The sequence below is a fragment of the Primulina eburnea genome, chromosome 11 (genome assembly GCF_022965805.1).
Source record: "Primulina eburnea isolate SZY01 chromosome 11, ASM2296580v1, whole genome shotgun sequence".
Taxonomy (NCBI): domain Eukaryota; kingdom Viridiplantae; phylum Streptophyta; class Magnoliopsida; order Lamiales; family Gesneriaceae; genus Primulina; species Primulina eburnea.
Genome location: NC_133111.1, coordinates 11,541,589 through 11,555,993, shown reverse-complemented (window position 1 = coordinate 11,555,993; position 14,405 = coordinate 11,541,589). Strand labels below are relative to the sequence as shown.

The 14,405-nt window shown below is 35.6% G+C and overlaps 1 protein-coding gene and 1 pseudogene across 1 annotated transcript; one reads left to right on the top strand and one right to left on the bottom strand.

Moving 5' to 3' along the window:
* Positions 1-4,161: 4,161 nt before the first annotated feature.
* LOC140804639 (GATA transcription factor 28-like) lies at positions 4,162-13,236 on the bottom strand. Its single transcript, XM_073160713.1, has 7 exons — positions 12,542-13,236; positions 6,594-6,677; positions 6,381-6,514; positions 6,143-6,274; positions 5,174-5,279; positions 4,525-4,599; positions 4,162-4,447 (listed from the first exon to the last, which is right to left on the bottom strand). Exons 1-7 carry the CDS (start codon positions 12,839-12,841, stop codon positions 4,376-4,378), a joined length of 903 nt encoding a protein of 300 aa, XP_073016814.1. The 5' UTR covers positions 12,842-13,236; the 3' UTR covers positions 4,162-4,375.
* On the top strand, positions 8,924-11,532 carry LOC140804437 (uncharacterized; annotated as a pseudogene).
* Positions 13,237-14,405: the final 1,169 nt, after the last annotated feature.

Here is a 14,405-nt window from a genome sequence, read left to right as displayed (position 1 = left end):
TGTGGCAGTAGTTGTGGTTTTTAGCATAATGTTTTGTATATTGATCCAATTGATGTGATGCCTTTTCCATTAGAAAGATAAGACATAAGGCTATAACTTTCCAGTTTTGAGTTTTGTTCAAATCATTAGGGAAGACGAGCCAAAAGCGCCCCGAAGTGTGTCGTGCGTACCGTCGTTCCTACAATGACACATGTTGGGAGAATTGGCATAACGTTTTACTCAGACCTCCAAATGATCTGCAATTTTGAGGGAGTCAAGCTAAGACATAGAGCTACAACTTTGTAGTTTACCACTTTTTCTAATTCGGACGGGAAGAGGCGTTTCGGAGGCGATCTTTGAAGAAGCTGTGCGCAGAGTACGCGGTGGCAGGACCGAAGCAGGAGCGCACCCGCGGTCCAATTTCGAGCGCACCCGCGGTCCTTGCCCTGGAATTTTGTTTGTGATGTCGAGAGCACAGCGCACCCGCGGTCCAAGGCTTAGCGCACCCGCGGTCTGTGAACAGTAAAGTTGTGTTTTTGGATTTAAGTGCTTAAATATATGAGTTGGTTCATTTTTTCCTCATTTCTTTCCCTCATTCTCGATTTCTTCAGAGCAAGGGATCTAGGGTTCCTTTTCCTTTCATTTCCTTCCTTTGATTCAAGCATTTTGTTGGATTATTGAAGTGAGATCAAGATAGTTTTGGGTTCAAGGAAGCTAAGGTAAGCTTTTGGTCTAGTTTGTTCTTAGTTTTTGGTGTTGGAGATGTTATGGGTTTGTTGATGGTGTTGGTTTATGGATTAATTGATATGGGTTGATGATTATTGAGATGTTGATGGCATTGTATGTATTGATATTTTTGATAAGAAATGGAATTGAAGAGGAGCTAACTCTTTAGCATGCACGCCAAGTGTTTGACAAAATGATTCAATGAATATTTTTATCTCATATTACGGTTAAGAAATGATATGGATTATTTCTTTACGCAATTGTTGGAATTTTAGTTTTCTTGAATATCTAAATTGCGGTTATTGATTTGAAGCCGTATTGAATTGATTATGAATTTTGGAACAGAAACTACTCTGTTTTGATAAATGATCCGAGTTCTTGAGTTATAGTAGAATTCAGAGGTTGAAGACTTCTCATCTACACATTTCGATCTTCTTTTGGTAATATTAGAAAGGTATGTTACGGTCGATAACATACGAGGTAAAAGTATCATTTTTATTTTAAAATTGAAAACTCTATGACTCGATGAACTATTTGTGATTTGATGATGATTGTGGCCTTGAGATGAGTTTATTATTATATCGAAATGATGATATTGATTTGCATCATTACATTGCATATTGAGCCACTTGTCTATTCAGATTTGATATGGCGGAGGTCGCCTTGATTTATTGATTTGTTAGACGTATGGGGCTATAGTTGAGTTGGCATAGTGTATGCGGAGGTCGCTGCTATGGCCTGAACACTCTCCATAGGCGCACCATAGTCTTGGGATTGTAGAACACAACACACCACCTCGAGCGGATGAGTCGGTGGTTGTTGTTGGGTGATTCTATTCCCTTGGGTACCCTATGACCAGATGATTCACTTGATCTTGAGATTTATTGATAGCCCACAGCTTCTGATCATGCATTGCATTATATTGCATCTTTATGAATTGTATATGAGATATTTAAAATTTTAATTCTCATATGTTATTGATTGTATCATACTGGGTTTATACTCACCGGCATGTCGGCTACCTCTTGTTTTCACGTGCTTGACGGTAGGTGAGGCGAGGCTTGGGATGCCAGAGTCCAGCTCCAGGCGAGGAGATACGAGTTAGAGTGGGATTCTCGGGTCTTAGGAGCTATGTGATGATGTTTGGATTTCTTTGGTTCACTACTTTAGTTTGGCATGTTGAAAATTTTATTTCAAACATTTGAGATATTTAAATTATTCTTACGATGTTTTATGTCAGTTTGTGAACAAGAAATTATGTATTTTATTAAATCGTTTGGTTTGATACATTTAAAACTATTAGTATTAGATATCGGACCCGGGGCCCCACAGTTGTAGCTGTCAACGATAGGATCACAGTACTGTACTCGGATTCAAATTCGGACGGACGGATTTCGCACGATCAAATTTGAATTACAAATAGGCTAAACTTTCCCTGAAACTCTCGTCTCTCTCCCTTAATCCATCTGAAGGAGTATAGGCTGGTATATATAATATATATACATATATACATACACGTTGCATAAGTAAGGCCAAATGTCTTGTTCTTGTTCTGCATGTTTCGCGCATATGCGCGCCCAACACCGCATATGCGCCAAAGGTTCGGCCTAATAACTGACCTTCTCGCGCATATGCGCGACATGTTCGATCTCGCATCAAACTTAGTTCCTTACTCCACGCATGTGCGCGCCTTTATGCCGCGCATGTGCGCCCAACTCTCTGGACTCGAATTTCACCTTGTACGCAGCTCGCGCATATGCGCGAGGCCTTCTGCCACCCACGCGCATATGCGCGGCTCCTTGTCGCGCATATGCGTGAGGTGTTCGGTCCTCGCACATATTCCGTGTTTTCTTCTGCCTTTCCCGGTCTAATACTTTTTTTTTCTATAATCATATCAATTAATCATTAAATCATTTCGGATTAATTTCAGAATACGGTAATCAAATTCTCGGGCCTTACAGGCGGGTTTACATATTATATACTAATAAATTCCTTAATTAAGCTTAAGCCCACAAATTAGGCCCACTAGTCCTTGGTTAGAATTTAATTAAAATCTTGAAATAGTTTGTTAAAGTAAGTTTGTGAATTTATTAGCCGGGTTGTCAAAAAATTCGTATTTTGTTGAAAACCAACACAGATAAAAATTACGTCCCGACGTATAAAATCAACTCAAAACTCCTTATTTTCAAAAATATGAAAAACCATCAACCATATTTTAAATAATTAAAAACAATTTAATAAAAACATTTTCTATTTTTCAGCCATCGGTCTTCGTTCCTCGATCGCAAATCGAATAACCTTTAAAAATATATTTTAATGCAACCATGTAGAAAATATATTTTAAACATGCAAATATGCACAACATAATTAATTAAAGTAATTAAAATATTTAATTAAAATACACAAGGAAATTAATAACTTGTATGCATGTAGTTCGCGTGACCTTTAAATTTTCGGGGCGTTATAGTTTTTACACAAATCGGTGTATTTTTGCACATAGTATGCCCGCAAATATCAATATGAAAAGTGATGTAACATAAGCATAAGATATAACAAAGAATTAAAATTTTGATTCACACAAAATGTCGAAAATAACGAGAAAACTTACACATCAATTTTATTTAATCCAAAAAACTTCTTATACATATAAAAAAAAATATGTTTGTATTTATAGAACATACTCGCAATAATCAAAATCGAAAAATATTTCAAAAAATGAAAAGTTAACATAATTATAATGAGAATCAAATCGAAATTCGATTTTTTGCACGCTGATTTATTACCTTTCGTACAGTTCCAAAATTTTTGTAAATAAAAACTGTATTTCACTTGTTGATGCAAGGATAAAGTCTTCGTTTATTTTCTTTTTCTTATTCAGAAAGCTGCTGAAACATTTTGTTTTCAGATTTGTACAGATCAGCTAATTTCACCTACTCCAAGACTTGCATCTCTTTTGGTTGCAACATGCAGCTTGAACTTCTCTTATAAGCGAAAGCTATCATGGCCATGAGCTTTCCAATAGCCATCCATGTTCGAGAATGTATTAATAAATTTAATAATAATTTTAATGCCATGTCAAAAGAGATTAAATGTCTTTGCTCTTTAATATATCTCTAGATTAACATATAAAGACAGAAACATGTGGCAGCAATAGTAACGCTTATAACAAGAAGACTTGCTTCTTCAGTCTTTTAGCTTGCGATCTCCTTCACCCTTTAAAAATCATATTTTACTTGTCTATTACTTTGCCATCATGCTTCTACGCTACATTATTCTCGTTCAAACTCTTTCATAGTTCAACGTAGCATGCTTGAGTTTGCATGAACAGTCACAGCAACAGCAATCCGCATCTGTTTCTTTGGATAATTATTACCAGAAAACTAAACCTCAGAGACCATTGCTAGCCTATCATTTTGTTAGTTTCTGACAGTGTCAACAATCATAACACATACAGAATAGAGTACAAGCCAGATATCTGATTATGTCACATACACTATCAAAGACATGTAAATCAGTTTCTCCCTACCTCTCGTCACTACTTCCAGTACGAAATGGATTATAGCTGAACTCGAGCCGATTTTACACAAAGTTAAAACTCATTTCACCGAATTATCACAACCCAAAATGTTATCGTACTGTATTATGTATATTCTATAGTATAGATACATTATCATGATGAATCATTAGCATTTCCAGGAACAGTAGCACTCAATACCATTTCATCTGCCTCCAAGTTACCATTCTGCATTATCAAAAACAGGCCGGGTCAATCTCAGATATCTATCTATACTCGGCACAATTTATATATTGCATATATACCTCCTCACTCCTGTTATGTAGAGGAGTCGTTCCTAGCGAGGTGGTCGTTGCCTTCGAAAGGTCCCGCAGAGTTCCCTAAAACATTCACATCTATGTTTGGCAAATATTGTAAACTTACAAATCAATCAATCTAGCTACAAAAATAGTATACCCACTGCCAAAAATACTGGTCTAAAGGTAGACGCTGGAAAATAAAACCAAACCGAAATAATAGAAAATATTTCCAGTTCCAGGGCCCATTAGTAGCAACAACATGAAATTCATTGCATAGGGCGTAACAAAAAGATGGAGGCAAAAGAAAGTAAAATCAATGGCAACTAACAGAAATCAAGAAAAGCCTTCCATCTTGCAACGACTATAAAATCACAAATGTTCACAAATGGCATCAGAGATATATCATAAAATGTGGTTTACAGAGGCTTTTCACGATGATACTTGGCAATATGTAATGGTGGCCTTCTCAAACTTGGAGTTTTCAGGTTTAGAATATGAGCAGCATAAAAATATCAGAAAAAGAATAATTCAGCTGCTAACAGTCTGTGATTTGTGACTCTGGTGCATCTCATCAAGGTGAGCACACAGGAGATGATCATATATCAATGATAGAAAGCAAACCAGAGAAAAAATAATTATATCAACCCCAATGTACCTTATTAGCCCACATGAGTCCACATGCATTACAAAGTGTCCTTGGTCCTTCTGGTCCCCGGCGCATCATCGGGGTAGATTTTCCATTAATACCACAATGCCGGCAGCTGGCAAATATGTTGTAAAAAATTCATATGTATATTTAATAATCACAGTTAAACTCTTTTAACCGATGCAATAACTCAACATATAAAGTGTTCATACACAATGACTAGTTAACAAGAAAGCTTCTCCCCACCTGAACGATCAAATTCTCAATACTAGACTTTATTTGATTTGAAGCATGCTCTGAAAAAAGCCACAGGGAAAGAGAACCATGAAGAATGATAGATTGATCTCCCTCACTAAGTCCATTTTTTATATACCAAGTTTTCCTTCTTCCATCAAACAATTATCAGTCAATTTTGAGCAATTAGCAGTAGTGCAGTACTTCTGAATGATTTTGCACACTCATCTGGACCCCCCTATGAGCAGTCATGAGTGTCTACATGACTACATATGCCAGCTTTCATGCAAGTCATCTTCACAAACTATGAACTACGGTTGAACATTGTTCCTGCTTTCATGCAAGTAATCTTCACAAAACTATGAACTACTAGTAAACATTGTTCCAGCACAATATTTCCAATATATTTGTTAGCAAAAACAGAGTAACAAATCAAAACTTAAACGAATGAATCAATTAGCCATATAAGATGAAGTTAAATTTAGGAATCCGAATCAATTTTTCATAAACAATCGGATAAAAACAAGAGCTGTAAATAGGTAGATATACAATGTCAAGAACCTGCAATAGCATAGCACAACTCTTTAGCACCAGTTATCAAAAGAGACAGTAAGATATTATTTTATTTTTGTGTTGGGGGAGGAGTTTATTACAATTGAGCCTTGAACCCGACTATAAGCCATCGGCAACAGAAAGTAAAGTTCTGCGTTAAAATACAAAAATTGCACAGATGACAGAACTCACAAAGAATCTTGAGTTTGCGATCCATGGCCATCAATTGCCCAGCTTTGATTTGAGTCCCAACTCGATGCAGCTGATGCAGAATCGTCAAAATTGGGCTTCGAGGATGTAAACTGTCCTTTATTCCTTTGCATTCTATAAATGAATAAAAAAAAAATCACCAACGAAATTGAAAAATCTCGAACATCAAAACTCATCTCAAATCAAACAAAAAATTTGATTAAAAAAAGTACTCCCGTACCTCAAAGCAACTTCCTTCCGAACAGTGTAACGTATTTTCTTGTCGAAATTTCGTTCTTTCCGCTTCTCACGAAATCTTACAAGTGAAGCCAATCTCTGAGGAACATTAAGCTTTTGTGGGGTACTAGATAAACCCTATTGGAAAGGTATCAAAAGGTGTCACGAGAACAAAAAGATGTTATCATATCTGAGTCAAATACAGAAAGTAACATACTCTGCTATTAGGAGTAGATATTGGAGCTGTAGGAATGATAGGGGCTACTTCACGCCCTCCCAATAGTAGAAGTACAGCTTGAACCTGAAAGACATAATCAAAACCAAGTTGCCTAAATAGTCTAAAAGAAAACGGGGAAGACATTAAGAACCCCTAGAAACTTAACAGATTAACCAAGAAAACTTGTGTTCTCAAAATCACAGCACAGTGTTTTTTTTAGAATTAAAACTTGAAGCTTCAAAGTAAAAACTCAGTATATGGACATAAAATTTTCATCATATTACATGCAAAAAGCCTTTCATCATGATGCAGGTACAAACAGTCTTGAATTACCTAAATTAAGCATCATTAATTCATAAGATTCATAATTATGTAAGAGGACACAATGAAAACACAATTTTGTAATTTTAAACTAAAATTCCTAAAATTAGGGTTTAGACCTTTAGTGGTTTACCAACGGTAGCAAATGAGAAGGGGCGGCGGAGGCGGCGGCGGCAAGGTAGAGGCAGAGAAGACTCACGCACAAATGCAACAGGGGACTTCAGCAGAGGCAGACAACGTAAGGAAGGATAGGGATTTTCATATAAATGGGCTGGGCTTACCTTTGGAGCTGGACTTGGGCTAAATTTTGACTTGGAAAAAATTTAAAAAACATAACTGGGCTGAAGCGCAATAGCATCGCTTAAAATTTCTCAGGCCAAGCGCACTCAAGCGTGCGCTTGGTCCACCTGCTGCGCTTCTGGACAATCCGAAGCGCAGACAGGTCGCCTCGCCTCGCTTCGCGCTTAAGCGAGCGAGGCGAGCGCTTTTCACAACTATGAATTGGATATTAAAATGGTGTGATTTAAAGAACCCAAGATTTATCCATCTAGAGGATGGAGTGACTAAATGTTTTGTGGAGAAAAAAAGTATAAAGTCCAAAAAATTTCCTCAAAAATTGACTGCTTTAAACAGTGTTTGAAAATGCGGCCGCCTAGGCGCTAGGCGGAGGCCTGCCGCACCGATAAGGCACCAGGCGGCCAGCCTGGGAGCTAGGCGGGCCTGACTTTTTAAAAAAAATTGGGCTTTTAAAATTTGAACAATAACAAGCCCATTTGAAAAAATAAAAGTTGAGCTCACTAGGTCTCTTTCTTTCCTTCTCGTTGTTTTCCAATCTCTCGTTCCAAAGACTTTCTTGGCCACGATCTTTCTTCTCATTTCTGTTTGAAGTACAATCCATTCCTACAGGCTACAGTGTTCAGGTCCATCTCTATTTTAAAATGCTATCTCCATCGCTTGAACTTCAACCTAAAAGTTCAACCCATTCCTTCTCTTTTGTGTTAACGAGTACAATTTACCACAGAAACTAATTGAAATGAACTTCGTAATGGAAATTGACACCAGTTTCGAAAAGCTTCTGTCTGATAAATGATGATAATTGTTACTCTGTTGGTGAATGGTTGTGTTCATACCCGTTGTACCCATTCTCAAAGGCTTCGAGAGTTTAGTGCCATAACTGCCACATGCCAGTGCTTGAATGTGTTAAATCTGTTATATATCCAGTTAGAACTAGATTGCATTTGATTTGTTGAATCAGCAACGACATAACCGTTTTACTTCAATAGTTTAATTTGATTTGTTGACACTTATAGTCAATATTAGTCATGGTATGTTAATTAGCAAACAGATTGATAACTACTAGATTGCATTTTTTTTCAATTATTCTAATCAATTTTTTTTCTTGGTGGTTGTGACTGATGTATATGCTTTGTCTTATCCACGATGAATGAACAGGAAACACTAGTGACATACCATGACATACCCTTTTTTTGGTGGTTGTTCATTCATCGGGTTCTAGGCTGTGATTGATGTATATGCTTATAGTCATGGTATGTCACTAGTGCAAATAAGAAAATTAAATAAGATAGGTCCTTGTGGAATTCACGGGTCAATTCTGAAATTTCTAGTTGTTTTTCTCTTTTCACATTCAGGATTATCTACCATTTTCCTATCTCTGTAAATGCTATTTATGCTAGGATTTGTGGGAGGATTTTCTGTGATTAAGCCTCCCTTCCACAGTTCAATGTCATGCCTTATCTTTTCTGGAATCATTCCTGTGTGAACTTCTTTCCTTTCGTTTTCCTTTTCCTATTAACACATGGCATGTGTGTTGTGCTTATTGCCCTGTGGTATTTGTATGTGAGAGTCACGGTATGTCATGGTATTTGATCAGCACCATTTATGGATATCATTATTTGAGTAGAAGTTCACGCCATTTGTGGATATCATTATTTGATCAGCATTTTGAGCAGTTGAAGTTTTCATTTGGTTTTGCAGTTTGGAGGGTAACAATGGCAAGCAATCCATCGTCGACTGCATCCGTCACTCAGTCTGAATCTGGGATTCTTAAGAGAAAGTTGAATGACATCGGATGGGAGTTTGGTATGTTAATTGATCCTAAGAACCTCGACAAAGTTAAATGTAAGTTGTGTGGGAAAATGATGTCCGGTGGAGTGTATAGAATCAAGGAGCACAAAGGAAATATACCTGGAAATGTATTTGGGCATCGAAACGCATCTCAAAAAGATCGTAATAAGTGCAAACAGGCTATTTTAGAAGGGAGGAACAAAAAGAAAAACAAAATATTGGAAGAAGAAAGTTGTAGAACAGAAGTGAATATTTCTCTAAACGAAAAAAAAGATGCTGAAATTGAAGAGATAGATGGAATTAAAAAGCCTCATCTACTTGGCCCCATAGATAAACATGCATCGATGATTACTCCAGAAAGTGTAAGTTCAAGTGGGAGTAAAGTGCTTCGCCAAAAAATATAAACGAGGCTCTTTTCAAAGAGAGAACTCAACAGTTCAACAATATGCTGGGAGATGGGCTTATGAAAATGGAATCTCATTTAATGCTCTTGATAATGATAACTTCAAGCAACTAATGCAGGCAGTAGGTCGATTTGGACCAGGGTTCAAGCCTCCAACTCAATATCAACTTAGAGAGCCATTTTTGAAAGCTGGAGTTGAAAGAACAAAGCAACTGTTGAAGAAGCACGAAGAAGAATGGGTGCTCAATTATGACAGATGCATGGAGTGATAGAAAAAGAAGAAGCATATTAAATTTGTGTTAATTGCAAGGAGGGTATTGTATTTTTAGAGTCTAAAGAGTCTTCAGACGAGGCACATACAACTGGACTTATTTTTGAGTATGTTGAGAAGTGTGTTGAATAAGTAGGAGCTCATAATGTTGTTCAGATTGTAATAGACAATGCCACCAACAATATGGTGGCGGCTAAATTGATGAAAGAAAAGCGGACAGGGATATTTTGGAGTTAATGTGCAACTCATTCTGTTAATCTCATGCTTGCAAAGTATTGGCAAACTTCCAAGATTTAAAAAGATTATTGACCAAGCCAAGTCTTCTACAATTTTCATTTATGCTCACCATAAAACTTTGTCATTGATGAGAAGTTTTACGAAGAAAAGAGACATAGTCCGGCCAGGAGTTACGAGGTTTGCATCAAACTTCCTCACATTGCAAAGTTTGATTGAGAAAAAATCTAATTTAAGGACCATGTTTACAAGTGATATATGGAAGAACTGTAAATGATCAAAGATAAACAAAGGGAAGTTGGCTTACTCTACTGTAATGAGCATGAGTTTTTGGAATGGTGTGATGTGACACTTTGTTTGAAAATATTTGCTCCTTTGGTCAGAGTTCTCCAATTGGTTGACGGAGATAGAAAGTCATCCATGGGGTTTCTATATGGAGAGCTTCTTCGAGCTAAAGAAGATATCAAGGTGGCCTTGAACAATGTCGAATCAAATTATCAACCTATGACCTATCATAGTTATTATTGAGTCAAAACGAAGGATAGACTTGATACATCATTGTATACCACAGCCTTTTTGTTGAAGCCCTACTTCTACAACAAATATAGTTCTATTGCTCTTTATAAAGAGGTCGCGGCAGAGAATTTTGAATGCGTGGAAATTTTGCATGCCGATGAGTTTGAACTGCAAAATACAATTATCAATAAGGATTAAGGAATTTGCAAAATATAGAAATAAGACTGGGTTATTTGGGAAAGCATTGGCTACAAAAGCATGTGAAAAAAATGATGATATATTTGATACATGTACATGGTGGAGTACCTAAGGTGCTCACACACCCAACTTGCTAAGAGTGGCATTGAGGATTCTTTCAATAACTACAAGTTCATCTGGGTGTGAAAGAAATTACAGTGCATTTGAAGGAGTAATTTAACTTTAATTAAAATAAATTATTAATTTTTAGAGTGTATGTTCATATTCCTAACTATACTAATTACTTTCTCGGTTTTTTTCAGATTCATACAAAGAAAAGAAATAGGTTGGACATAGGTTGAACAATCTAGTATTTGTCCAATTTAATGCTAGATTGTTTAACAAGCAAAAAAGAAAGGAAAAAAGGAACGTTGACGTCCTTTTTGAAAAAGATGTTTCAAATGCACAAGGTTGGATCATGGATGGTGGGGAAGAAAATGAAGTTGAATCAGGTTCGGGCTCACTTGGCAATTAGTTGATGAAGCAACTAGGGCAGATGAAAATCTACAAACTTGAAGAAGCTCTAGAGTTAGAAAACTTCACGCGGATGATTTTGAATCTGAAGAAGAAGATGATGATCAAAATGATGATATTGATTTTGTGTCCCATGAAGAACAAGTTGTTGAAAATTTCAGAGAAGAAGAAGTGGAGTAAATTTGTGATGACTCGTAAGACTATTTTATTGTGAATTTGGGAAGAAATCTGAATTCTTTCTTATTTTATTGAGATGACATATTAGATTATGTTGGGAATATTTTGAACGTATTTTAAATTTGATGTTATTGCAACATTCTAGTATATGATTTATTATGTTTTGACATCGTAAAATCCAATTAGCGGGCACTGGGCTAGCGCCCGACTAACGCCTAGCGAATTTTTTTTTTTTTTTATAGTAAACGATAGTATTTTATTTATTATAACTTGATAAAAAGTACATCAGTGGACTAGAAGTTCACTGTCTTAGAGTTGCACCAAAATGATAAACTAGCTTAGTGATACACATAATCCCAATGTCTTATCAAATCTAAATCGGAGACATTCGAGAAATCTTTATGGTTTCCAATCCACATGGCAACATTAATCTTGACTTTTTCCCAACAACTGTCTGTCTTTTCCTCAATGTCTTCAAAGATTCTTTTGTTTCTTTCCAACCAAACAGTCCAGCAAACACAAAGCACCGCGACTTGCCAAAAAATTCTACCTCTAAAACCATACAGAAAAGACAGCTAAATAAGTCCAAGAGACCTGTATTAACATTAGTTTGTGCCTGTTGGAAATAAATGGTGAGAACTCCCAAGGCAAATTCATAACGAGGAAATTGAAATAATATTGATAAACTATTTGAGATTATATGAATGGAACCTTAAACAAAGGTTGCCAAGTAAACTATCAAAATTAGTTACCAGACCAGTACTCTATTCTAGGTCCAACTACCAATTTGAATGATTTGAAATGGGATATCTAAAAAGGGTAGCTTAAAAGATGGCCCTAAAAATAATAGAAAATTGAATCGTTCAGAGGCATGTATGATTTTGTTAATTGAGAGCATCATCACGAAAGAAATCCAACTGAACGGTCATGCGTTGAAGATTAACAAACCAAGTGTAAAAGGTAATAACACAATGCAGTCTTCATTCAACACTGAAACAAGTGAACTTTTGCTTGTACTCAGACATGTGATGTGACACCCTTTCATAAATAGAATAATTGGATTCATCATATGCTTGTTTCCTAGAAGGTACACGTGAGTTATCTAGTCTTAAATAGTACTGAAAAGCACGTCATAATATGAAATCTACGAATTGACTCAAATAAAATAAAATGATTGCAAAGCAAAAACAAGGATGGTATAAATTTCAGTTTATATGGGTATGAAGGAACCTTTTCTGGAGAGACAGAATCAAACACATAAACTTGACCCTGAAAGGACAGTGTGAGCTGATTATTGTTCTCACTATGCCGCACCAATGCGCCATGGTTATCAACTCGATTTCCCATATCAGCTGAAACATCTCCATCAAGCACTTCATTCACCCCACTACTACTACCAACATTATTATTGTCGCCATGCTCGTCTTGATCTAGTACACTCCCGTTACTTATGTGATGATGCAACCCGTTATGACGCTGATCTTGCAAGTAATGCATAATTCCCGATTCGGTTCCATCCATTCCATCCATCTTCTGCCTACACGGAAACACAGTCACCCGCACTCACACGCCGACCACTTCCATTCTTTCTTAAATTGGAATGCAACCAGCAGTACAAGAAATCTACTTTGATCCCACACAAAACTTCTCTAATTCTTGCCTGCCTGAATTGTTTCAGCAACAATATAGACAATTAAGAAAAAAATCAAAATTTATTTTTTTTGAAAAATGAATGAAGTGGGTGCTCTTAAAACATTTAAAAGCCCCGTGCGGATTAATTACCACGAATATGAGAGATTAAAGTTATTGGATACAAAACAAGAATTCTAGTGGAGAATATGGTGGTGTGACGGAGGAGATCGGAGGTGTGGGGCAATGAACGGCGGAGAATGCAGTGAGGAGCAGGGAAGATGAAGAATTGAAGATCGGTGGTGGGCCGTCTTTGCGCTAGGGTTTGGGCGATGATTAGTAAGAACGGACGGTGTTTTTTTTAATATTAAATGTTAAAACTCATGATTATAATTATACTCTTGACATAAGTAATATGTATCTGTTATCGTATTTATTATAAACCATTATTTACACTAAATCCTATGTGTAAAAGAATAGATAAAAAATTAAATGAAACTATTCTTATAGAAACTAATTTTAATAGATATAATATTACAACCCGTAGATTTATAAAATGGGAAGAAATTGAATTTCCAGAAAACTGGAAAATAGAACAAGCTGTTCCTATAAATCCTATAATAAATACAGATTTACAACAAGTTATACAAAATAATGAAGGATCAGTTCAAATACAGTTCAATAATGAACAAAGAATATTATTATCCTCTTCTGTTTATGCTAGATCAAGATCTAGCTATTCTTTTATTTCTCTTCTAGATTATGTGGTTAATATACCACATACTTCTAGAGCATCTGCTTCTCAAGTAATAAAGATTTAGAATCAACTGATACAGTAGATGATTTAATTATAAATCAAAATAATATTGTTCATAAAAGTAACTTTCAAAGAGTTAAAGAAACTGATACAATTTTAGAAATGAATTTTAGTATTTAATAGATAGTAAATTAAAAATTGATTTCACTAAAGGTTCTATAGCTAGGGCCAAGATAAATTCAGAATTTTATCTACGTACCTAAATGGCAATCTTTCAGAGAATAGTATTTTAAAAGTTTCTCTGAAAAAGAATTTGAATATATTGTTTCAGAATTTTATAAATATTGTGAAAACCAGAATATATTAATTCATTTTGTTCCTTGATTTTTCAAAACATTTATTATAGATTATATTTCTATACTTGAAAGAAATTATAAACTTTCATCAGGACAGATTCAAAAATCTGTTTACCCTCCTCGACAATCTTTTATTATAGAAAAAAATAATAAAATTTTAAATTTTACTGCTTTTTCAAAATTATTTGAAAATGATATATTACAGATAACTGCTAAACATATTAATCAAATAATTGAAAAACAAAATTATACAAATTTATATCTTACTATTATAGGAGAAAAAATTAATTCTGTTAAAGATCATATTGATAAAATTATCTTAGCAATCAATCAGATTAAACCAGATGTTCAT

Coding starts and splice junctions, on each gene's coding strand:
- LOC140804639 (XM_073160713.1), bottom strand. CDS start 12,841: ATGGATGGAATGGATGGAACCGAATCGGGAATTATGCATTACTTGCAA. Junction 5,280..6,142: donor TCGCAAACTCAAGATTCTTT/GTGAGTTCTGTC, acceptor CATATTTGCCAG/CTGCCGGCATTGTGGTATTA. Junction 4,448..4,524: donor TACATAACAGGAGTGAGGAG/GTATATATGCAA, acceptor TTGATAATGCAG/AATGGTAACTTGGAGGCAGA.